Here is a 25386-nt window from a genome sequence, read left to right on the forward strand (position 1 = left end):
GGGAAGGTTACCGCACATTTCGTAGAAAAATTAATTATTAAAGCATAACGTGCTTGATTTTTCGTCTGCTAGACTGCCACGGTCGTGAACGACGTGAACAGCAGCGCGCATTATACGCACGCGGCGACCAATCAGAGCAATCCCCTTCATTCCCACTACTTCAAACGCTAGTGCGCTGTTTTTCCAGAACCCCCGCGTCCCACTACTCCCACCGACGAAGCCATCGAACCTCCTTAAAAAAGGGCAAAATGATGCTTTGAAAGCGTTTGAAGCGTCTAGTGGATCGCACCCTCAGACTGTCAATTTTTAATAGCACCTTGTCGGTGCTGTCAGTGCTTTCGCAGATAAATTTTCAAAGATTTCCGCTCCCAAATCAAATCGCGCGCCAAATCTCACCGCGGCGCTGAAGCTGGCCGGAGCGCGTCGACGCGGCGCGCACGACGCGCGGCCAACTTCAAGCGTCGCCGCGAGAGATCAATTATTCGCGGCTATTCGTTCCGCACTCCGCACCGCACACCGCACCGCACCGCTCCACAGCTGCTCCGTATTCCGTCCCGTTTCGCTTCGCTCCGCGGAGGCGCAGAGCGCACAGTGTGAGTGTGAGTCGTTCCGTGCGCGTCGCGTCATACGCAGCGCGCTCGCTCAGCTGTTGTGTTGTCTCGGCTCGGCTCGCTCCAAGTGAAGTGACAGTACCGCGTCGGTGGTGCGCGATGTGGAAATCAATTTCGTGAAGGCGGCGCGGCGCGGCGGCGGCGGTCGAGGTGGCCCGCGCGAGGTGAGCGGCAGCGCGTTGCAACTGCTGCTGCTGCTGCTGCTGCTTGGCTACAAATCCGCGTCGGGAAAGATGAACGGGAGTCTGGGGATAACGCGCGGCCCGGAGCAACATCCACATCGGTTCGCGGATTACTTCGTCATAAGCGGCCTCGACAAGGACTCGGGTCTTGAACCGGACAAGTACTTCGGTGAGTCGTTGCCACTCGCGCTTTCCTCTTGCGCGCTGATACCCGCGCGCTCTCGTCGCTATCTATTCCGCGAGTCTTTTATTCTCAGCGTGGAATTAAGCGAGAGAGAAGGAGAGAAAGCGAGACTGAGGGGGAGAGAGAGAGAGAGAGCGAGAGAGAGAGAGGGGGGGGGGAATGCTCTATAACCGAGACAGAATTCAATAGTCGCGAAAAACGAAATGTCAAAGGGACAACGATATTGCTAAAAATAATTTTTCGTCTTAAAATACAATCTCTCGGCATCAGGCAGATAATATTCCATCCAAATCCGCGAGAGAATCCGTAATCCAAGGGCGCGACTATATTGTATACAGTGCGTTCCAAAATCGTCAAAGACCCAATCTCTGGGTGAGACAATTGAACTTCGTGTTAACAATAATTTCGTGCGCGATTGCGGTAATTGAGCTTTCGCGACGCGTGCCCGGCGAAAAGTTCAATTACTATTCAAGAGTTTAATGTAACTTTCACACATTCGCGACTAGAGAGAATTGGGGACGGTATATAATAAGTAATAAATATATTACACGAGGTTTTTAATTAATCTGTGCTGCGCTTCATTCCGAGTCGAAAGTAAAAGCAGGCTCCCCTCATAATGACTCACATTTGATTTTTGCGAATTAATGTATTTTCGCGAGTCACGCACGCACACCAGCGACGGGCAATGCGGAATTAACATTAACAGAACGAAAGGCACACGCGCGTGTTTTCGTTTTAAGCGAGAAGGGGATCTCGGCGGTATACTTTCTTGAAACTTCCGAATGAAACAAGGACTCCCCCGGGGTGAGGAAGGAGCGGAAGGACCCACACACGGTGCGTAGAGAGCGGTATGAGTTTTCCTCGTGCGGACGCAGGGAACGTTTAACAATTGATTTTCCTTCGTGGAAGCGTTTGAGCTCGCAGCATGCGGGAATGGACCGGGCCGCGCGTTCAATCCCGTGTGTCGGGCCCTCTCCGTCGTTAGGCTGTCGTACACACCGGATGTATACGGGAAACCTCGCGATAGGGGGGCTTCGGGATATACGTGAATGTGCGGCGCGGGCGACTACCCTCCTGAGAAACGTTGGGACTGGGTTTCCACGTAAAAAAAAAAAAAAAAAATTATTTCAATGAGAGGGTTCTCCCTCGAGAACTCCCGTAACTAAAAGGGCTCTTGTATCCCGGTGACGAATTGCTTGTCCCGCCATCAGTTGTTAGCCTACATTGTTTTATGGGCTTCGGACGTTATTCGTCTCGCTCGAGGATCTTGGCCTCGGAAATTGCACGAGAATTTCAGCCTCGAAAAATTGCCAGATAAAAGAGAAACGATTCCTTGAAACGGGTTGAGAACAACGGGGGATATTTATTTAGAATTTTTTCACGGAAGTGTTTACATGGTTTCTCTCACACTCGAATAGCGAATTTATCTGTTTATACTAGTTTTAATATATGATGTACCTATATTTAATATGATGACAATAGTATTTATAATATAATTGAATTATTGGATATGCGTATAGAGTTTTAAGATTAACTCTTAGCGAGAGATTGGCAAGATTTGCAGCGTAAAAATATCCATAAGAAAAAAAGGTAACGCGTGCCTGAGAATAAGGTCAAAGTTTACGTGTATGAGGAACGATATGGGATACACAGAGGGTTTTATATTAGTATATTACACAGAATATTCCGAAGTTCCCCCACACGTAACGAATATATCTCGCACAAGAGATTAAATAGCGACTTTCAGAATTCAGCGAAAACTTCTTAAGGTGAAATTGCTTGCGTATATATTTTATATTCTGTTTGATTATTTAAGTAAAGTAGAATATATAAATTTAGAAATTTGTCATAATATTTGGAAAAAACTCATTTTTAAAGTAAAAAAAGAGATAGTTCTCTATTTCTCTATGAAAATAGTAGAATATGACTTTAAATGTTTAATATATATATGCTGTTGACGAATTTCTTACGACGTAATAACTGCAGTTTATATTATTTTCTTCGCGTTTCTCCGATATTTTTTTTTATTACTGTCAAGCTGATTTCTTCGCAAAATTGGGCACTAGTAAATATCAATAACTGGCACGATTGTCGAGCGCGACACTTCACCCAGTTTTCACTGCGGTTCTTCATTTTCTGCTTCGAATGGAATGCAATAACTCGGTTAATTAGCGAAGAGAGCGAGAGAGAGAGATAAGTATTTTTCTATTCTCTGTTAGAAGTATTTTATATTCATCAAATGCGTAAATAGAAAAACATTTCTCCTTGTTCGCAAAGAACCCTTTACGCGCTATGCAATATATGACATGGAATATGCATATTTTTTTTATACCTCGCGGGAATACAAATAATTGTTGAAATATCTAGTTGAAATATTATCGTGTCTCTTGATTATTTCTTTTTCTACAGTTTAATTAATCGTTGATCCACCTTTAGATTATTTTTTAATCCATAAATTAATCACATTTTTTGTTTATTGCGTATCCTTCGGTTAGCTTTGCTTTCCTTTCGTTTATTTTTAGCAGAGTTGTCTATAGCAATCTCCTTACGTCTATAGTAAATCTTTTTTTTTTTGCAAATATTAGCTATCCATATTTTCATGCCTCATTCTTTTCACTTAGGGCCTCACCCTTCTTTGCAAATGTCTAAAGAGCAATGGTCTGCGGAAGGGTCGCGTTGCCCCTTAAATACTTATTTTTAGCCTGTTAGATTTTAAGTATGAAATATTTTAATATGAAATATCGGTTCTATATATAAAACACTCTTCGTACGTTTTAGCGATTTTAGATCTGGCCACTGCGATTTTATCATTATGATTTAATTTAGGGATGGTTAGTCCGGTAAAAAAATATTACTATACAAACGTATAATGAACAAATATTTTTTACAAAAATTACGAATAAAGTTGTAGGAGAGAGAATAATGCTTGGATATATAATAATTTAAAGTGGTTATAGTTTTATATAGACTATTAAAAATTTATTGTTAAAAAATGTATATTTAAATGTGTTTATGAAAAGTTTTGATTTTTGAAATATTACTACTGCTGTGAAATATATCTACTGCTTAAAATTTTTCGATGTTCAATGAACTCTTTTTTTGCCGCAGAACGAACTTCTTTTTATTTATCATAGTGCATACATGTTTGTTGCGAACGCCTACGTGCATGTGCGTTGTATGACTTGGCCCTATAACCACGCTTCCGCCTTTTAAACGCATACTTAAGTGCCGGTAGTCCCTTCGTGTACAAATGACCCTATACATGATGACATCATACATGCTCGCAAAAAGGGGAGAGGCAACTTATTCGGATACGACACTTTGGGAAGCTTGAAACGGAGTATATGGGAACAAAACAAAAAAAAATGCAATTCTTACACCTTTAACAAATTGCCGCAAACCAGATTTGCGTTCGAGAACGCAATATCTAATTAAAAATATTTTAATAATGTGCATTTTTGTATAATAAAAGAATCGCGGAACGTTTATTATTAAAGATAATTTGTTAATAAACACATACAACATGTTTTTTTAAATTATTATTTTTTATTATTAAATACAAGTAGTAATTAGTCTGTTTTTATTTAATTAATTAATTAGGATAAGAGAAAACCTTATTTTTCCATGAAAATTTCGCGAAAGCCAATCATAGAATTTAAAAATAGATAAAATTATTTCTGAGGAGAGTCCAAAATTGGTTTAGAGTGATTATTGATGTTTTAGAATAAATCTCATATTATTTAATTGATCATTTTTTAATTTAATTTATTTATTCTGGAATTTTTTATAATGTTTTGCTGTAAGAAAAAGCTCTCTACAAGAATTTAAATGTCTAATCATAAGTTGATATTTTTCTATCAACGGGATATTATACAAGTTAGGGTCAACGATAATTTTTTATGACTGCAGATAAGATTCTTCCAAGAGCAAGAGTGATGCGTTCCAACATAAATCTGAAAAAAGTATAGAACGCATATTACATAAATTATATATACTTTTTAATATTATTAAACTTAATATTATTAATAGTTGACAGTTTCCAGCTTCCAGAAAGTTAATTAATTTCCCACAGAAACTTTTCATTATGGTATAAATTTTCTAAATTTCTTCGCCGCAGATTACAACTTATGAAGAAAATTATTTTCTAAAAACCTTTAATCCTTTCTTTCATATACATAAATATTCTCGACTGATTCTCGATTGATTCGTAATCAATTATGTCGGTTGATAATTAGGTGTAATTAAAAACTTTGCTGACGAAGAAAAGAAATTTAGTTTTTTTCTTTTTTAAGAAAATAATACTTACATCTATGTACTTCCTTGTCAGATATTTCATATTTCGTATAAATTTGCAAAAGTTTTATTTCTGGCTGTTGCGTGACACATGCGGTTATGATACACGTGTTTTACAAGCACGTGTGGGCGTGCGTGCGCACGTGTATACGCACAAGCGGATTCGCAGAAAATATTCGTTTGTTCTACGCCTCGTGCCGAGCATCATGCTCTCGAATCAATACTTTCCATGGCACAGGGGCATATCGTTCATTTATTGCTCGTTTTCTTCCCCTTTTCTTCTCCTTCGGACGTGATTCTCTCTTTCTCTTCTGCCGCCGCGCTCGTGCCTCGCTCTCTCTCTCCTCTTGCATTTTGTGTCACGCGGATGCATATAAATCGACCGCGTGATGTTTATCTTCGAGGCAAGTACCCGGGTTGCTTCGTATATAAACGAGATCAATGATCTCTGCGAAAGGGACTTAATGAAAATTATAGAATGTATAGTACAACGGAAGAATCATATAATTTTGCAATTTTATTATATTTAAGTGTAATTTCAAAGGAAATTCAGCTATATAATTCTGCTTGAAACTAAACTACAAATTGAGAAATTTATCTTTGATAACAAAATAACTTCCTGAATACTTAAATATGATTCATAAATTATACGTAAAGTGAAAGAAGCATTGAGAGAGAGAGAGAGAGAGAGAGAGAGAGAGAGAGAGAGAGAGAGAGAGAGAGAGAGAGAGAGAGAGAGAGAGAGAGAGGGGGAGAGAATTTAAATAAATTTAAACAGAAAAAATTCAAACAATTGTGCAGCTAAGAAAAAATCCTGAAAAAAGATTTTAACGTTTTTGCGCATACATGTAATATAGGCCGGCCATTTGATTATTCTAAATATACCTTATATATTTTAAGAGGTGTTTTAATTAATTTATATAGTTACTCGCGCACACAACACAGGGAGATTTGTAGAACAATTAAGAACCGGTGCAAACCCGTTTGTTTCAAGATTACCCGTTCCATATTACCGTTAGTAACCGCACTTTGATGTTGCGCGTAAGGTATGGTGTAATTAGGAGTATACTCGTAATAAAGACCGTCTCGCGCGGCAGCGATGCGTGTACGAGAGTAGAAAGTTCACGAAGATTCACGTGTGGGAGGGAGATTTAGGGACAATATATTCGTGTAATAACTGGAATGAGGTAGACGTATACAGTAAGAGGCCTAAACCAATGCAATGTTACGGGCGATTCGAGCCGTAATTCGAGTCGTAACATTCGTACGATAATTACAATGTTGAAAGCAAGCTATTCTACAACATTTTCTTCGAGCACGCACTTGTACTTTTAGAGATACATCGCGAAATTATTAAACATCATGCGTCATCGCGAGACTCACGATGGCAACGAGCGTTTAATTGAAGGACTCGGCAACCAATTTTCTGCGCTCGATTAAACACGATGATGACAGATCCGTATGACTCGTTTTCGGTGGGGATACGCAATGATTTTAAATGAATAGATCGTATAGATAATTTTTATCGATAACTCGTACCATTGCATAAGTCGCTGAATCGTAATAATAATTTTCGTTGAGTGTAGAAGAAGACCTTTGTCTCTTTATAAGAGAGTGATAAAAATTAAAGAATAAGTTAAGATATTACTAGAACCGTACGATGCTGATATTAATTGTTTTATGATTTACAATCTCTTACGGTTAAAATAAAAATAAAAATTTGTATAATACTATTTATAAAATTTGTGATATCTTCTCTCTGTACAATTTGATATATTGTTGTTAAAAATCTTGTGTTTATATAATAATAAATAATAAAATATAACGGTTAAGAAAAAATATGTATATAAATAGTAAGTAGTGCATATAATAAAACGGAAGTGGTAGAAAAATTTCTCGTTTGTCACTTTTTATTATGAGTGCGAATAATATTCTAATAAAAATTAATGAATTTATGAATGAATATGAACTCTTGATGAAATATGTTTACTTTGTAAACTTGCCGCGAGTTTTTACAACGTTGCTGCTGCAATATTTAACCCAGAGATTCTATCAGTTTGACGCGCAGTTTTCTAAAAATAAACGAAACAGATATATATTTTTTGTATAGAAGACTGAAATTCGCTGGGCCAATCCGATATACAGCGATTTATTGTTATTTGGGAATCTCATGTATGTTTAGATGAGAAACTGAAATATCGGAAAAAGCTATTGGACTGTTGATCGAAACTGGTGATTTTGGTGACGACCGACTCAATCTGCCCATTCGATTAACACCCGGCTACTTCGTGAACATCATTTCCAAGCGGAAATTGACTCACAGACCAGTCTATAACGTCAATTAAGACCTCAGATTAAAATCAATTCTACATACATTTATTCAGACACACGTTACGCGTCTTACATAGAAAATATCTATTGCATTTACTGGCAAGGAAGTATATTTGAAATTTATTAAAAACTATGCAAACCATAATCGCTGTATTTTCCACTTTTTGAAAAATGTTAGAGTGTTCCTTTTTAAATACATTTATTAATACTTTTATTAATTAACGATTAACAAGGAAAAGAGCTTTGAGAGTGAAAAGCGGTCAGTTGTGCGTGAATTGACATTATTTAAATTTAGTTAATAATTTAACACAAATTATAAATCCTTGCGCCACACAACGTTACTTTTAATATATCGGGAGTTTTTAGTTTATTAACAATTTATTTGAATATGCTTTTATCGATGTGTTATATCTAAAATAGAATGTCTGTGTGTGTGTGTGTGTGTGTGTGTGTATGTTTCCTATTAGCTCCTAAATCCTTTTACCGACTTGGGTTAAGTTTTGCATAGTTACTTACTCTCTAAACTACTACGAAAAATATATAGGCTACCACATGAAATCTGATGGGATATCCCATCTTCTCCTCCTGATTTCATCCCCTTGATATTCTGTAGTAATTCAAGTTTAGTGCATTATTATAGGTATAAGTAAGCATTGCTTAATGAAGTATGTAAATGAGCATTGCGTAATAATTAATGAAAGAACCAGTTAATTTTAAAATATAATTGCTATAAAAAAGAAGCTTGGACAGCCCTGGGTAATTCAAGCTAGTCGTTTAATATTTTATTTTTACGTAGTACATGTACGTTAAAAGCATTTTGTTTTTATTAATATTAAAGTTGTAATGTTAATATACGAATACAATGATTGTATAAATTGCTCTTTCAAAACGTTCTGGGGGTGTAAAACGCAACAAATTCAAGCGGAGAAACTTGGCGCTAGCAACATCGTAATAGGATGTGACAGTATAAACAGTTAGTTGTTTAAGGTAGGATTCAATTGCCGTAATATGCTGCAGCGAGAATTATTATTGCGTAGAACGGATCCTCGAATGCACGTAGATTAATTCGGAGCACGAACTTGGGATGTGCGTATTATCCAACTTTAATCCGAAGAAAGTTCAACGTCGGCAAACGGCTTACAGGAGACTTTCGCATACGGAAGTAATGCTTGGATCGAATCTCATTTCCTTGTTCTGGTCATTATCTGTCTCGATAGTTGAGATAAAATTTCAGAAACTTCGCGAGATATCTTATACAAGCGATAATCACTGTAAATGGAAAAAGCTATCTTTCCCAAAATGTAATCCAATTAACAACATTGTAGTAACGTGTAATTTCGTAAATTAACGCGTTCCGTATGTAAATTAAAACATGAAACGTGTTTAATATTATATCGCAAATTATATAGGCAAATACATTCATGTAAATTATAAATGTAATAACTTACAACTTTTTATGCGATCTGTATATGTTATACGTATATATCCATATATATAAAATAAATTTTGTAAAATGGAACTGAATTAAAGCTCCACGTTCCCAAGGACGACGAGCTAATGCTAATTTTCTTTGCATCAAGAAGAACGAGGGCTTAATTGACTGTCACCGATTGGTTGATTCATTGATCGTGATTAATTCTTGTAATCTTGTTGCAAAGGACGTTGCACAATTCGCGGTGTTCACTCGCAGTTTCCCTTCCTTCGCATCTTACAAATGCAGATTCATCGTCTTGGGTGGCTTTTTGATCACGAACGATTAACCTCGTATAGGAGTACTCTTGTATTCTGACGAGCAATACTCCGGAGCAGTTGGAACAGCGCCAAGGCTCCTCCTGGACCGTCTCTCGTGCATGGCATGTTCGATAACAACTTTGCTGATTCCGCTGTTAGATAAGCGCCCTCCCTCTCTCTCTCTCTCTCTCTTTCTTTCTCGTGAGAGTCGGAATAATTTTGTTCGCCAAAGATTGAGTTGCACGTTGAATTTTCTTTTCCTTCATCACAAATATTTTGACTACTGCGTGTTCGCGAAAAGAAACCACGTTTAAATGCTCGGCCGCGACATTAGTGACGGAGAGAATAATGCACAAGTGCATGGCGTTTCTTTAATCGTTTTTTAAGTGGAAGCCAGTGGAAAAAAATGTTTCGTGCAGACTACAAGAAACCGTTCATTCCGCGAGCCGTTAAGAACGATACTTGATGTTTACGAAGGGTATTAAGTCTAATTTGGCTGTTGATTGTTTTTGCAGGTGACTCATTGCAGTGCACACCCCTGGATCGAGCATACAAAAGCAAAGTATTAGGACATTATCCAGACTCGGTACCATGGAATCCGTTCGACGAACACGCTGTCTGCATGGTACGTGTATCTGTTATGACAGCCAATTGTTGATATGTCGCGTGTTATAAGTTAGTAATAAATATAAATTTGTGTGTATTAATATAATTCATTTACTGTGCTACAATAGCTGAATTAATTTGTAACATTTATTTGTTAATATATATCAACAAGTTCATACATGTATTTGTCGCAAAAATAAATGAATCTAATTAATTAAATTAATAATAATTAAATGTAAAATAGAAAATTTACTCTATGTCACGCAAGAAGCTGTCAGACTCGAAGTGTTTTCAGTCGCGTTCTAATTAGATTCGGGAAACATTTGTGTCTCGCGCAGTCGAGGGGAGTAACTTATCGATTACATTGATAATAGCTTTGTCTGCCAAGCGGTTTGCGATTCCGTACGCAAAAGCACTCGGTGGAGCCGACCTTCCACTCCTTCGTCCTCACGAAAGAAGACGGTCACAGGACGTACGGGTTCAGCCTTGTTTTCTACGAGGAGTGCCGCAATCGCAAAATATGCGCCGCTATGCAAACGCTACAGGCGATGCACATCACGGAGCTCAGCAGCGGCCAAAACGGCACGCCTCCTACGTACGTTTGCTTTCCGTACAAATTCCGTTTTTAATTTTTTCTCTTTACCCGCGTATATACCTCTCTTTGTGTCAAATGTACAAAAATCTTTTTCAGTGTCAAATTTCTCGATAAATTGAAAATTCTTATTTGTCTTTCTAATTCTTATTGAGGCAAAGATTACTTATGCGAAATTGAAAGCTCAGAATTTGATAAACTAATTCGTCGTTTCGAATTTGGACAATCTGGAAAATGTAAAAATATCTGAAAAGTGCGTTTGACGTGCACTACATAGACATACGTTAAATAAATCCCTTTGGCTTTCTGTGTTTCGGAATTTGTTAAACACGTTTCGCAATTTTTCAGTGCGAGGAAGGGTCAGGATGGACATAATACGAGATCGCTGCCACGTCATTTTAAATTGTCAGCCCATTCGCCCGGTGCTGCATTAGGATATTATGACTCTACCAAAGACAAGTTGCTAGTGACCAAATCAATATCCTTGCTATGCCAACAACCTTACCTCCACGCGGCAAAGACGTTCCTCACTAATCTCTATAAGTAAGATATTCCGCGAGTCTTATAAAGCTCCATTGATACAAGCTGACACAGCACACACACACTCCATTCTTCTTATATAACTACATTTATGCTATGCTTCGTAAGAGCACTTACAAGTGATAATATTATATTAAAGCGCTGCATAAACGTTGTCTGTTAATGAACATAGGAGACGGGAATTTAATTTTTTTAAAGAATTTGTTAATTAATAGTTTTTTTTAGTAATTTGCTTATCTTATCACCGTTAATTTTTAGACGGGTTTCTCAAATATTATGTTTAAGCTCGTTATTTTCAGCACAAAATTCTGCAAATTACTGACGCAATGCCAACATACAACAATATCTTTATTAAGTGCTATAGAAATATTTTTTACTGCATCCATGATTATTATAGTCAAATTAAAACTTTTACAACATGTAATACTGCTAACTATGTTTTACCGATTATTTGAAACATTTGCACAATTTTTTCGGGATAATTAATCAACGGTAAACTAAACGAAAATATGTCTTAAGCCTTTTGTATGCTGTGTAAATATCGTAGGTTTAAAAAGCCAAGGATCTTTTAAAAGTGATAGATACTCATCTGTTTGATAGCACTTATGTATAACAAGCTAATGTATATTGTGATAATATTACTTAATCAGTGAATTTTTTTTTAATTTTTTAGGTGTGTTCCTAGACATCCCGGACCTGGTCTTAGCTTAGAATCTTATGTGTATAACCTTCTGTACAACGTACCAGTACCGTTACCCGGAAAATCGTTGAAGTTTTTCGTACCTAATGATGAACCGGCGAAATCACCGTTGGAATTGGTTATCCATCAACCATCTCCATCGCTGGAACTACCAATGTTGGACTATCCTCTCAAGGACGTGTTTACGTGGTTGGGTGCAGACTGCCTAATCCAATTGTTCACTTGCGTGCTGTTGGAGAACCAAGTTCTCTTGAGAAGCGCTGATTTTCACAAGCTGATGGTGGTGTCTGAATGCATAACGGCGCTCTTGTTTCCTTTCTCATGGCAACACGTTTATGTACCGATATTGCCGGCAAGTCTGCATCATTTCCTAGATGCACCTGTGCCCTTTATAATGGGTCTGCATGCGCACAGTGAGGGTGGCGTACTAAAAATTGCTAGCGAAGTAAGTTTTTGTAAATCTTCCTTCTATATCTCATTTTTTGCTTCCTTATAGAGAAAGCTTTGTTTTCGTTAAAAAAATTTTTTTTTTGTTTTTTTGAATGTGTTCAAAATGTTCTAAAACGTCGAAAAATTGCAATTTTAAAAAATGTCTGTATGTATGTATGTGTGTGTGTATGTGCCAAATTTACCGAAATTTCTATAACTCCAGAACTAATCAACCAAATCTAAACGAATTATATATGAAATAGGGGTAGAAAAAACTGAAGAATATAATAGAATTAATAAAAATTGCTAATAATCAAAAAGTTCTTTTTTAATAAAATTATGAATTTTTGCAGAAATGCTTGTTTATGCATTAACTTCCGCAAATTTGGAGATATCGATCTATTTCTAATTTTATTATATTTTTCAGTCTTTTCTACCCCTATTTCATATATAACTTTTCAAGATTTATTTGATTAGACCCAACTTTATACGCGATCAAAGGTCCATAATTTTGATTGCATATAAAGCTAAGTCTAATCAACCGAATTTAAAAGAATTATATATGAAATAGGGGTAGAAAAAACCGAAGAGTAAAAATTGTTTTTTGAGTTTTTGATGCCAATGTGTTGCTTATGTTCAAAAACGTCGAAAAATCGTCGAGTATCATTAAAGGTAGGTTGCCAGGCATCACTTCTTCTATGAGGAAGCCAAGTGCAAATTTCTAATTTGCACCATTTTTTTTATTATATTCGAGAAAAGTTGTTCTGTGAAAGATTAAGACAATTTTGTGTGTTACTAGTTATGAATAATACCAATTGCGTTTGATTACAGGCAAACCTTTGTTATGTAGATATAGATAAGCAAAGTAGCCAATTTCCGGAAGAGTTACCTATATTTCCTCATAAAATGCAATTTATTACTGAAATCAGAGCGCTTCTAAACAAGTACAAAATACCACATTCAGGAAAGTGAGTTAATTGCCTATCTTTAAATCGAGGAAATTCGATTAGTGCTACTCTGTATCTAAATCGAACGAAATCTTTGGATCATAGGACTGATAACATGGTCATTAATTATTACAATGGCGACATCATGACCAGCAGCCTGACGCTTCCCGGTTCTGGTTTTTATCTTCCTCGCAGAAAACATTCTTTGCACGATGTGCTAGATTGGGATCGGCCGGAACCAGGGTCACAGTCAGATAATCTGCAAAGAATAGTGGATATTGTTAAGAGAACAGGTAAGACAGTTTCTCGATATAAGCAAAACATTATCAGAATTATTTCTAACAAAAGTTTTTAATTTTTTCGTGCTTACAGTGAACATGGATGATATTGAACCTATAGAAGATGACACGGAAAAAATACTCACTCCGCAGGAGGAATATCAAGAGACTCTTATCTTCAATAATGCTATTAGGGAGATCTTTTTGAACCGTTTTGTACAAATGTTTTCTAGTTACGAACATTTTGTTATTCAACCAAGTCAGGTATAAACATACAATGTTTTTACAAGACAAAATTAAATCTGCTTTTTGTAATTATAATAAAATGATAATAAATTTTACGTTGAAGGACAAGGATGAATGGATAACCAATAGGGATAGTATGCACGTTTTTGACAAGGCTACGTTTTTATCTGACCAGCCGACTCAACATCTGCCGTTTTTGTCGAGATTTCTGGAAACACAGATGTTCGCTTCTCTCGTTGACAGCAAAGTGATGTCGACGTGGAGCGAACTTGACTGTAATATTAAAGTTTTTGACCAAAGAATCTCCGCTCTAAAGTAAGGCATAATGATATAATGCTCTTTTGATTTATTTTTAACGATTTCTATTTAGGTAAATAATTGAAAGTAAAAGATATAAAAATTTTTAAATCTATCTTTGATCTATGCTGCATTTCAGGAAGAAAGTCGGAGAAAGCATCATACGATCAATGCGATACGAGCCTTGCACGAACATCGCAGATACGCAAAAAATACTCGAACAGAGATTAATTAGCATAGATTTTGAAACAAATCCGCCTACGGAGATTCTTCCTCATAGAGCCGCATATTTTCGGAGTTTTCCGTTGTTGGATAATGTCGCGTTGAATAAAGAGCCTGCTCAAAGGTACATTATTATTTGCGATATTTTTATTTAAAAAACATAATCTCCCATTTTCAAATTCATTAATGTCTGCTATTTCTATTTTGTGCTTCTTGTATAGTATACTTCGGTAAGAGTCAACTTTTAATACAAACAGAATAAAATGACGGGGCTTACAGCAAAGTGTATCATAATTGTAATCTGTAAGGTTTATTTTACAACTAAAAGAATTTTAAGGAAAATCGTATGAATTGTCTGCTTGGTTCATTTTGCTCTGAGTCCTTCAAAAATGTACTTTTGCATGTATAAATCGTATCGCAAATTATCGTGTCTAATGATATGAATATGTAATTAAATAATTGCTTCCGTTTGTAGTAGTAGAAGAGGACAGACACAATGGAAATATAAGATGAAATCCATCGATACAAATGGAAAGCCTGTAACACTCCAAGAATCTCAATCACCTCGACCTCAAACTAAACTCTCAGCGGACATGAGCCCTGCTTTAATAGCGCAAGCTAATTGGACATTTGTAGAAAAATTGCTCAAGGTACTCTTATGAATATTATTTAATAAAATTGAAATTTTATTTTATTTATTATCTAAAATTATTTTCAATAATTTAAATATAAAATATTAATTTTTTAATTGTTTAGAATTATTTATATACTTAAACTATATATTTAATATATAAAAATGACAAAAAAATTGTATTTAAAAATTACATTTATTTCACATATAAATTATATATTACATCAGTTTTATATTATATTAAAAATTTAATATGATTATTTTATTATCCTTAACTATTACAATTGTAAAATTGTCATTACAAAATGTCATTTTTGTGATAAGGATTGTAAATCAAAAACAAAGAGAATGTTAGTGGAGAAGATGGGATCGGAAGCCGTCGCACTTGGTCACGGGGGTGAGTCTCTGTCTGACGTCGAGGAGAACACTTTAGTCGCTAGTCTCTGTGATCTGTTGGAACGAGTGTGGAGCCACGGACTGCAAAACAAGCAGGGCAAGAGCGCTCTTTGGTCGCACTTGACCATGTACCAGGAATCAGAAGAATGTAATGACGCGACTAAGTCTATAGATCCCAACTTTCTTTCCCCTGGTAAGATATGCATGTTTTAAATATGCGTTTTAAAATGTCGCGTAAATATTGCAGTTCAATATACTTTATAATGTTATATTTTTTATCTAATAATATACGCATAAATATGATATGTACGCACATATGCGCAGCAGAGAAAGAATTGATTGTAAATTACATTGAATTATCATTATTTTGCGGAAATGCAGCACTAGCGTGGTCCGTGCTGCGGAAGCGACTCGATTGTACGTGTCTCCGTTTTACAATAAGATAATGTATTATAAAGTAGAGATTAGTGTTCTCTTCGTACGTAGATATCCCGCACTATTAGTTTTGTAAGTGATTCATCAGACAATAGTTGATATTACGTGTTTACGCTTCGCCGCACGTATTATTTTAATATTTTCGTATATTCGATGACGAAAAGCGAAATTGGCATTAGCGCGCTCAAAGTCTAAATTAAGCAATAATGTGAGCGATTTTATCATTCTGTTATACCATTATTATATGTTTAATTTTTCTTTTTTCCTTTTTATTTTTTTTATGTTGTAACTAGCTAAGAAATCCTCGAATAAGTTTTTCGAGATACCGGATCGTTTGGTTTCATTTTTGAGAGGCAAAAGTATTATTGAAATTGCTTCTTACGTCAAGGACAATTTTAATGGTAAGCCTTAATATTGGCTTGCCACAAAAGACGGTTTTATGAACTAATTCCATTAGCGGTATTTCTTTTTTTAAAGCTCGTGAATGTTTAATTAACAAATCATTTCATAGTGAGAGTTTGTCGTTACATTTGTCATTACATATTATTTTATTATTACGGTTTTTAAAGAAATTTACCAATATCTTTTATTGAAAAGATTGCATGTCATATTGCTACAATATAATTATAGATATATTAATATATATATGTAATGTATTTTTTATATAAATTATTTATAAAGATTGTGTGTACGTCTACACGTATTGTTGAATGTTTATATGAAGCATGTTGCTGAATTTGCATGTATATTATTGTATGCGCAAAAATATATATTGAATATAATTAGATGAATGTGTGTGTGTGTGTGTGTGTGTGTGTGTGTGTGTGTTTGACCAAAAGAATATATTGTCTTTGCTTGTGTTTTGTTCGCATCCTTTGCTTGACTGGAGGGGAATACCTGTATCTAAAATATTTTATATTGTGATAGATTTGTCGAATTTGCAATTGGAGACGGACGTTTCACCTACAAGAGGTACAGAGAGGCACAAGTCTCCCGGTGAGAGGAAAACTGTCGGTCCTGAACACTTGAGACCTCTTCCGGATTCTCTAATCTTCGACATCCGTAATGTTCAAGCGATGACCGATATCAAAACACACATTGGGTACGCAAGAGCGTGGGTGCGGTTAGCGCTTGAGAAGAAATTGCTGTCGCGCCATTTAAAGACGCTACTGTCGGATACTGCTCTATTGAGGTGCATTTTGAGAATTATTATTTTTATTCGATCACACATTTTCGCAAGATATATGTGATAATATTAGCAATATTTAATTAATATTAATATAATGCTGATAATATATTAGATAATATTATTAAATATAACTAAATAATAATCTCCTTGAGCATTAAACTAATTTGTTAGCTTTATGGTTTATTAGGAGCCAGTACAAACGATCAGCGTTTTTACGTTGTGAAGAAGAGAAAGAGCAATTTTTGTACCATCTTCTGACACTGAACGCTGTTGACTACTTCTGCTTCACAAATAACTATCCCACGACAAAGTTACCGTATCGAGTTGTGATATTCCCCAGTCGAAAGGCAAGCGCCGCTACAACTTCGGCTAATAGTTGGATCGCTATTTCTGGCACACTCTGCGAAACTAATCCCGTACCCATACCAAAAGGAGCACTCGAATTTGTATTTCATGTAAGTATTTTAATTTATATATACCACTGCTATATATATACACTTAACTGCACAAAATAAAGTTATTAATTTTATTTAAATTGGCCAGCTCTATTTAAACTAATTGAGCTAACCATTTTAGGACGGCTAGTATTCTGAAAATAATAGTAAATGCTCATTTGCAACATTTTAGAAACATAATTTTTTCTAAACTTAGTATTGTGCAGTAGATTTTATTTTGTGTATTCTATAATAGTTATGTAATTATTCTTGTATTTTTCTTTTTTAGCATAAAAATTTAGGCGTGTTGTCTACGTTACGGATTGGACATGACAATACTGGATTATCACCAAAATGGATGGTGGAACACGTTGTAGCGAGAAATGAAGTGACTGGGCACACGTTTAAATTTCCCTGTGGTCGTTGGCTCGGTAGAGGAATAGATGACGGGTCTACGGAGCGTTTATTAGTGGGTGCTTTAGTACCTCGAAGCATTGACAGCGAGGAGTTGGTAGAGTCATGTTCCACACCTCCAAGATGTAGATCTCCGAGTATACCTAGGCGTCCTATATTATCGCAAGTTGAACTGCAACACATGCTCGGTAAATATTATAATTACTATTATTTGTCTATTTTTTTATTATATTATATATTAATTAATATATATTTATATATACATTAAAAATATATTAATATATATATTAATTTTTATATATATTTTAAATTTATATAGTAAATTATAGTCATATAGTAAATTCTTTAAAAAATTAAAATAAACTTATAATTATGTTATTGATAATATATAAAAATAAAACAAATTTATATAGCATGATAAAATAAAAGATGATACAAATTTTTTTATTGTAATTGATATAAAATCCAGATTATAGTAATATTAATATTAAGAATTAAATAAAATAATATCAAATATAATATTACAGGTGAAGCTGTAAACGCTATAGTCAAATATCACTACAGAAGAGAATGTCAAGATGGTTCTTTGACGGCTCTGCTATGTGGAGAAGGCGGTCTCGTGCCGTCTTTGGAACAAATATTTTTATTTGGCTTTAAGAATCAGAGAATATTTGGGAGGAACTTTTACGTGTGGGACTACCTCTGTGAGTACAAATTTGATTATATTTAATGACAAAATTGAAATTTAGAAAAGTGTATAATTAAAACTATTGCAGTACGCGTGAAAGAAAATTTCGAGATTTCTTTGCTAGAGGAAATGGACGAGTATTCTCAAAGACTCAACCGAGATAGAAGGGTATACACGGAAAGTAGCCAAAGATTCACGGTTTTGAGATGTTATTGTCATCTCATCGATCAAATTAATATGTTTAGTCAAACTTTAGGGAAAGATGGAAAATTCCAGCTATTTATTTGTTTGGCGGCAAGGTAAGTTTATAAAATATTTTTAACGATATTATCCACTCTCACACACAATTCTTCATTTGCTGTTATTTATAGGATCGTTCGTTAATATAATTTTCAGAGAACAGCTTCTTCATCCAATGTTGCGGCCGATGAGTGACGCGCGTTCAACGACGGATATGTACGAGGAGAATTCGTTTTTGAGAAATTCTACTTTATTGACCTTCCTCATTCATATTCTTGAGCCGTTGAGCGAATTCCATATTGTCCTCGAGAAAAGCTTGACCCATGGAATTTCAAGTATATGTTAGTATTTGCCAAAACGTGTCGATGTACATCACTAATTTGTTGCAAATATTCCATATTCTTTCGATAAATGTCGCGAATCGTAAAATATTTTCGATCTTAAAAAATACGTCCAGTTTTCCAATGTTATCGGTAGAAGCTATTTGTTATTGTGGTGTTTTTAATTACTGACGAAATTAGATCGATCAAGCTTTTCATGGATAGAAACATATATTTATTCTTAATTGACAAGAGAGCCGTTTAACTAAATACTAAATATTAACAAATGACGAATCCGACTGTTATTACGTATGAAACGATAAAAAGCTTGAAATGCTTAATAATGAAATGAAAATTTCATTGTTAAGAGAAAAATTAGATGGATTTAATATTAAAATAAAGACTGTTATGGGGATGTAGCTGTACAATATGCTTTTATGAATAACAAATTAGCGACAAGAGAGATTAACGTGAGATTTATCAGATATAACATTAAACAAGGAGAACGGAAATCTCGTTTTGTTTCAGAAGCGTACAATATTATTGTCGGTGATAAGAAATTAATATATAATCAGAATATATATTTGGCCGCATCTCTTGCCATAGCTATTAGCACGATAAAGGTGATGTTCGTTGAAATATTGATACTAATGACAAATTGTGTACCAAAGATGTGATCCCATTTAATCAATATCATTTTACATTACCATTGCTGTTAGATGTTAAGTTTCTTTATTATTATACGTTATCGTATATTTTTTATGCATGCAAAATATCTTTCGAAATAATTTTTATACCTGTACACATGTGGACTAATGATGATTTTTGATTCTGTGCGAAGATATTTTCTGAATACAAAGGAATTTATCAAAATATCCGCGCATCTGATGAGTCTCGGACAATGATTTTTAGATAGGCAAATCAAAGAATGATTACTTTTTTTTTAATGGCTGTGCTTTAATGCTTGAAATAGAATATAACTTGTGTTGAACGTGAGTGCTAACATGACAATTTTATGTTATACGTATAATTAAGGCTGCAAACTGGTATATATGTCCCAAGAATTATACGTATATGCAAAGTTTCATAATTTTACTACAATAACTGCTTTTGCCCTCTGAATGCTTGAAAATTTATACTTGGGATAATTGTCATTTCATTAATATAATTAATTATTTATATATAGTAAATTTATTATGTACATATATTATATACATAATAAATTCATATTTTAATCATAATTGCAATACAAGAGGGCAAGAACTGTCACCGAATGTATCGCAAATGGACCAAATGACGTAATCATCTTTAAGTTGTCGTATTTTTGTTAAACCAAAGTATGAGTTACTCGAGAAGATTTGTTCATTCTTTTCATATATATTCAATTTCACATTCGTGGATCAAGAAACATGAACGGGTTAAACTTTTTGGTCAACAAATATTGCCTCGATCTGAGGATATTGATATCGTTACAAACTTGATATACTCAGCTAGTTTTTGTAAGCAACATGGGATAAGATAATATTGTACACTGTAAAAAATAATTCTTAAAGTACAATCGAGTGTCTCTCGTTGAGAGACACTCAGAACTTCATTGGATAACTGAAAACCTAAGAATTGTTTGATATCTTTTTCAATACTTAATTTCATGATGTTATGCGTGTTGTGTCGCGAATCTCTCGATATTGTGGCAAAATATGAGATTTTGATCAACTTATGTGTGTCCGCCCAAAATTTCAATATTTAAATATATAGTTTGAAAGTCCTTGACGATTTAACGTGATATGTGAGCATAACATTTATTGTGATAGATTTATAATTTAATGTAATCTCAATTTTTTTCTAATTTATTTCTATTCCGTTATACAAAGATATATAAAATATATAATAGAATCAAAATAAATTAGAAAAATATATGGATATTATACGTAAAGAAGGAGAAAATACAAGTTGTATAGAGTAATTTGATTATGCATTCTATTGTTTTATTTCTCCCCGTTTTGTCAATGCGTAATTATATAGTAAAGTGTATGGCTAATGCGCAGAGTTTAAATATGTACGTTTATAATCTTTTCTTTGTTTGCTGGCCAAACTTCCATTGTCGAGAACACTCTTCTGATCAATGTTTGTTAGAAAAAATGCCAGTACCTTGAAAATAAAGTAACTTTAAGATTTTTTGGAACCAAAGATATTTTATGCAAAGTAATTTCTGCAAAACGCAAATCTCAGAGGTATACATGATACAGATACATGCTTAGATGTATATGCTCCGTCGTGGATTTACGCATTAAAAGAAACGCATATTTTATGTATTTAGTAACATTGCAGGAAATGCTCTCGTATGATGTCAATGACTATATCTCTCCTTCCTTTGTAACTTATTTTTTTGCTGTAGAAAACTTCCTAGTGCGATTTTTTCTCTTAATTGTTTTAATTATTTCTAAGTTAAATGATCCTCTCATTGCGGTACTTACGGCTGCAGCTGTTAAATTGGACGATATCTCTAATTTCTCTGATACGAAGACTTCGTTATCCACAATCTATCGATTATGTCTTACGCTTCCACAGTCTTTTTCCTGAACGTTTGAAATTACAATTGTGTAGGAGATGGGGCATTGTGACGGTGAAGGAAAATGTATATATATATAGGTTTAACATTTTATTTAAAAAGTACCGTGAGAGATTTAAGCAACAAATATCAATGGAAAGATCAGATAATCCAAACTTAGAAAATATAATTTCTACGATATATAAGTTCCCTTTTTCTTCTTCAGTCCCACTGTGAACCTAAATAATTTAATAGTAAATAATAATTTATTTAATGTTACATCGTCAAGGATTTGCACTTCATAGTTAACTAGCAATGTATTTGCACTACGGCATTTAGAAGGCAAGAATTTAGTTAAAAAATGCATAATTCATCGAATTTTATCATCATGCATACAACAGAGTGATTTCTTTAATTGAAAGTGCATTGCCTAAGGAAACTCACCTCTATTCTACTTGTTTTCTAGCGAAGAGAGAGGAAACATTTCTTCGTTTCGCGAAAAGATTCTAAGATTTTAGATCGGTATATTTGTCACATTTGTAAAGGAATACCTGTAATGTTGTTATACTAAACTTATGTAGCCGATGTAAATTGTGATCATTTTAGACTGACGATTAATATTTATGTTACTTTTGCATGTAAGTGTATCCCGTGTCCCCTTTACGTTAGGATATAACTGCGTTTTTCATGATCACGTTGAAATGGAGCTGCATGTATATGAGATCGAACAATTTTATGGCCAATGTTTTATACGAATACCCTCAATTTATACACCTCTCGTTATTAGCATTATATTATACGCACCTTGTAAAATATACAATGTAACCAGTTCGTACGTGGAGTAAAAAATTGTAAAGACAAAAGAGATTATATTGGCCGTATCGACGAGGGTAACACGGCAGCGATGCTTTTACGTGAGCTCATTAATCGTGCTGATTCAATGTTTATTGTAGCCTATAATTCTCAATAATTTCGTAACCCGTTCTTTACGAGATTGTAGCTCTACTGTACATACGCGAAAATTATTATAAACTCTCGTCTACTGTATAAAGAGTTTTACAAAGCATTCATTATGTAAGTGATGTGTATATATATACCCATACAGCACAGATTGTTGCAGAAAGCTTCCAGAAAGGTTTGAAACTCCTTGCGACGCCAAAATTCCTTGCCAAAATTCCTTGCGACGCTTTTTCCATGACCAGAACGTAACACGATTACAAACTCTAACACAACGAAACGCGACACGATTACGAATATTAAAACAATGAAACGCGACACGATTCGACACGATTAATCCGACTCACATATTCCAACGCCACGCGACTGCAAAGGTTTGAAACCTTTCTGGAAGCTTTCTGCAACAATCTGTGCTGTATGGGTATACATATATATTGTAAGGTATATTATGTACAGTAGAATAAATCATTATCGCAACGATTAAAAATGTATATTAATCTTCGTCTTTATTCTTTATAATGTATATCTACTTTGCACAATTGCATGTAAGAGCGTTTCTCATATTAAATTACATCTTTTTATGTCTTTTATGTGTTTTTTAAATATAACTAGAACATCACAAGCGCGCGCTGCGCGCGCGCCATTTGGCTTTTTTACTATATATATATATTTTTTTTATAATATATATTAATATATATCAAGCGCTATTTATTCTTTAACACTGTATACATTTTTAATAATATACGCACACATCTTATATATAATTATATATATGTCAAAAAACTATTCTCATATTAAACTTTAAAGAAAGAGAAATCATACATATATTTCTTTATATACATAGTTTTTAACTTGTTTATTATTCCGCTGACTGCCAAGATAAATTTTTAATGCTTCCCAAGATCTAACTCGTGAAAGAGCAACATAAAGTTGCCCATGATTAAAAACGTCTTTGCGAAGATCTATTCCTACTCTGTCAAATGTTTGACCCTGTGACTTGTTAATTGTCATAGCAAAAGCTAATTTTATCGGAAACTGTGTTCTTTTAAAAGTGAAAGGATATACATTTTCACAATACAAAGTAATACGATTTAAGAAAACGATATCTCCTTATACTTTATCACGTGTTAAAATTTTGCATGTCAATAAATGATCCGCAAGTTCTATAATCATTAATCTAGTGCCGTTGCAAAGACCTTCATTAATACTAAGATTTCTAATCAACATAATGACACAATTCGGTTTTAAACGCAAATCGTAAGGAGGAAGAGTTGACGAAGACAAAGTATTTAAATATTCTGGCAATAAAACTTCACCAATGTCACCGTTATCATCGCAATTTTCAGTACTATCTGTACTTGTATAAATTCGTTCTTCAGATATATCTAATAATTCGACAACTCGTTTATTAATTTCATCTACATCAGCATTTCTTGCAGAAAGTATCGCACACTTAGCCATATTATTAAATTCTTTATTTCGTATTAGATCACCACATATAGGTATATATCTTCTACAATATCGGCATTAATGGGTGCAATATAACAATCTGGAAGTTGTATATTATCGTTAGCATCATTTAATATGCCATCTCCCATATCCAATAAAAATTTTGCAAATTCAGTTTTCTTTGGAAGAACTCGCATATTTTCCGTTAAAGAAAAACTTACAAAATGTTTCCGAGTAGAACTAAACTTGATAGAAAGATTCACAATTTCACATCGAGTATTGTGTATCTTAATAGGAAGAAGTTGCCTGAAATCACCACCTAATACGATAATTTTTCCACCAAAAGGTAAGTCGTTATTCATAATATCACGCAACGTTCGATTGATATAATCTCTAGAGCATATCGCGGTGCCATTAGCGCTTCATCCCAAATAAAAATGTTTGTTTTTTTTAAATACTGAGCCTAGCTTCTTTTGATTGGATTTTAATACTGGAAGAGGAATCAGCAAATAGTGGAACCGGCAATCCAAATGTCTTGTGAACCGTTTTTCCTGCTGGCAATAACGTCGATGCAATACCCGTAAAAGCCATTGTACATACATGTTTATTACGAATTTTGGCTAAGTGATAAATAGTTGTATATGTAAATGTTTTACCCGAACCACCTGAACCATCGATATAAAAACAATTACTATTGCAATGATGATTATTATCTAATCTATTTAATATTATATCTACTATTTTTCTTTCTGCTTGTCATTTAACTGTTCATATTGTCTGATACCAATTTCCATAACTTCTTCAATAGTCATATAATTATCTTCTTCATCATTTTCTATCAATTGTTCCATTTGTGGAAAATCGGCAAAACTATACCTTCAGCACAAAGCATGGTATTGATTTGCGCATATGCTTTCTTTTGTCCTTGTAACATTCCAAAGTGTCGGATAAAATCTTCTAACATTGCTACTTTAAAACTTCCCCAGAGCTCTTCAGGATGCAATGGTTGACAATGCAATAATATACGTACAGATAATCTACGAAATTGTCTTGGCATCATCCATCCAATAGCTTTATTCATAGCTTCGTTTCCATTCACATCATCTTCAATTAAACCTAAAGTCAACATGCTTCTGACAAACTTCTCCATTTACAGTTCTTAAATTATCAAAACTTGTAGCTCCCTTTACAGTGGGTAATAATAGTCGTAAATGGTATAATTCAGTTTGTGTTGGACTAACGGAATACATTCGTCCTATACAATTAAAATGACTTTTGCGTTTGCTTCAACGCGATACATTTCTAACCATAATTTTTTCTTTTTAAACGTAAATAACGTGAATTTTAGATATAAATGTTGTTTTGCTTCTTCACTCGCGAGAATTAACGCAAATAATCTATTACCTAGTAACTGATCTAAGCGGAAGTTATTGTATTTTCATCGAATCCATTTCAATTGTAATATTTTGTTCATTAGGAAAGGAACAGGTAAACGT

At 34.4% G+C, this 25386-nt stretch overlaps 1 protein-coding gene across 3 annotated transcripts; it reads left to right on the forward strand.

Moving 5' to 3' along the window:
- The first annotated feature begins 517 nt into the window (after window positions 1-517).
- On the forward strand, window positions 518-23257 carry Pns (DENN domain containing pinstripe). 3 transcript variants are annotated; one of them, XM_077408709.1, is made up of 19 exons: window positions 518-962; window positions 9848-9957; window positions 10313-10533; window positions 10879-11073; window positions 11744-12215; window positions 13031-13167; window positions 13252-13439; window positions 13519-13688; window positions 13774-13985; window positions 14107-14313; window positions 14665-14839; window positions 15145-15409; window positions 15598-15633; window positions 16579-16843; window positions 17028-17295; window positions 17564-17876; window positions 18216-18392; window positions 18465-18675; window positions 18773-23257. In XM_077408709.1, the coding sequence occupies exons 1-19, from the start codon at window positions 845-847 to the stop codon at window positions 18960-18962; spliced, it is 3930 nt and encodes a 1309-aa protein (XP_077264835.1). In that variant the 5' UTR covers window positions 518-844; the 3' UTR covers window positions 18963-23257. The 3 variants fall into 3 exon arrangements, with proteins under 3 accessions (XP_077264835.1, XP_077264833.1, XP_077264836.1); XM_077408707.1 differs by lacking the exon at window positions 15598-15633 and adding an exon at window positions 15945-16052; XM_077408710.1 differs by lacking the exon at window positions 15598-15633.
- The last annotated feature ends 2129 nt before the right edge of the window (window positions 23258-25386 follow it).

The sequence above is a fragment of the Temnothorax americanus genome, unplaced genomic scaffold (assembly GCF_048541705.1).
Source record: "Temnothorax americanus isolate GAGA-0224 unplaced genomic scaffold, ASM4854170v1 Scaffold249, whole genome shotgun sequence".
NCBI lineage: Eukaryota > Metazoa > Arthropoda > Insecta > Hymenoptera > Formicidae > Temnothorax > Temnothorax americanus.

Bases quoted from the DNA above. Each gene is read 5' to 3' on its own strand.
- Pns (XM_077408707.1), top strand. From the start codon at position 845: ATGAACGGGAGTCTGGGGATAACGCGCGGCCCGGAGCAACATCCACAT. The intron at 963-9,847 runs GTGAGTCGTTGC...TTGTTTTTGCAG, and splicing joins TGAACCGGACAAGTACTTCG to GTGACTCATTGCAGTGCACA. The intron at 10,534-10,878 runs GTACGTTTGCTT...GCAATTTTTCAG, and splicing joins CAAAACGGCACGCCTCCTAC to TGCGAGGAAGGGTCAGGATG.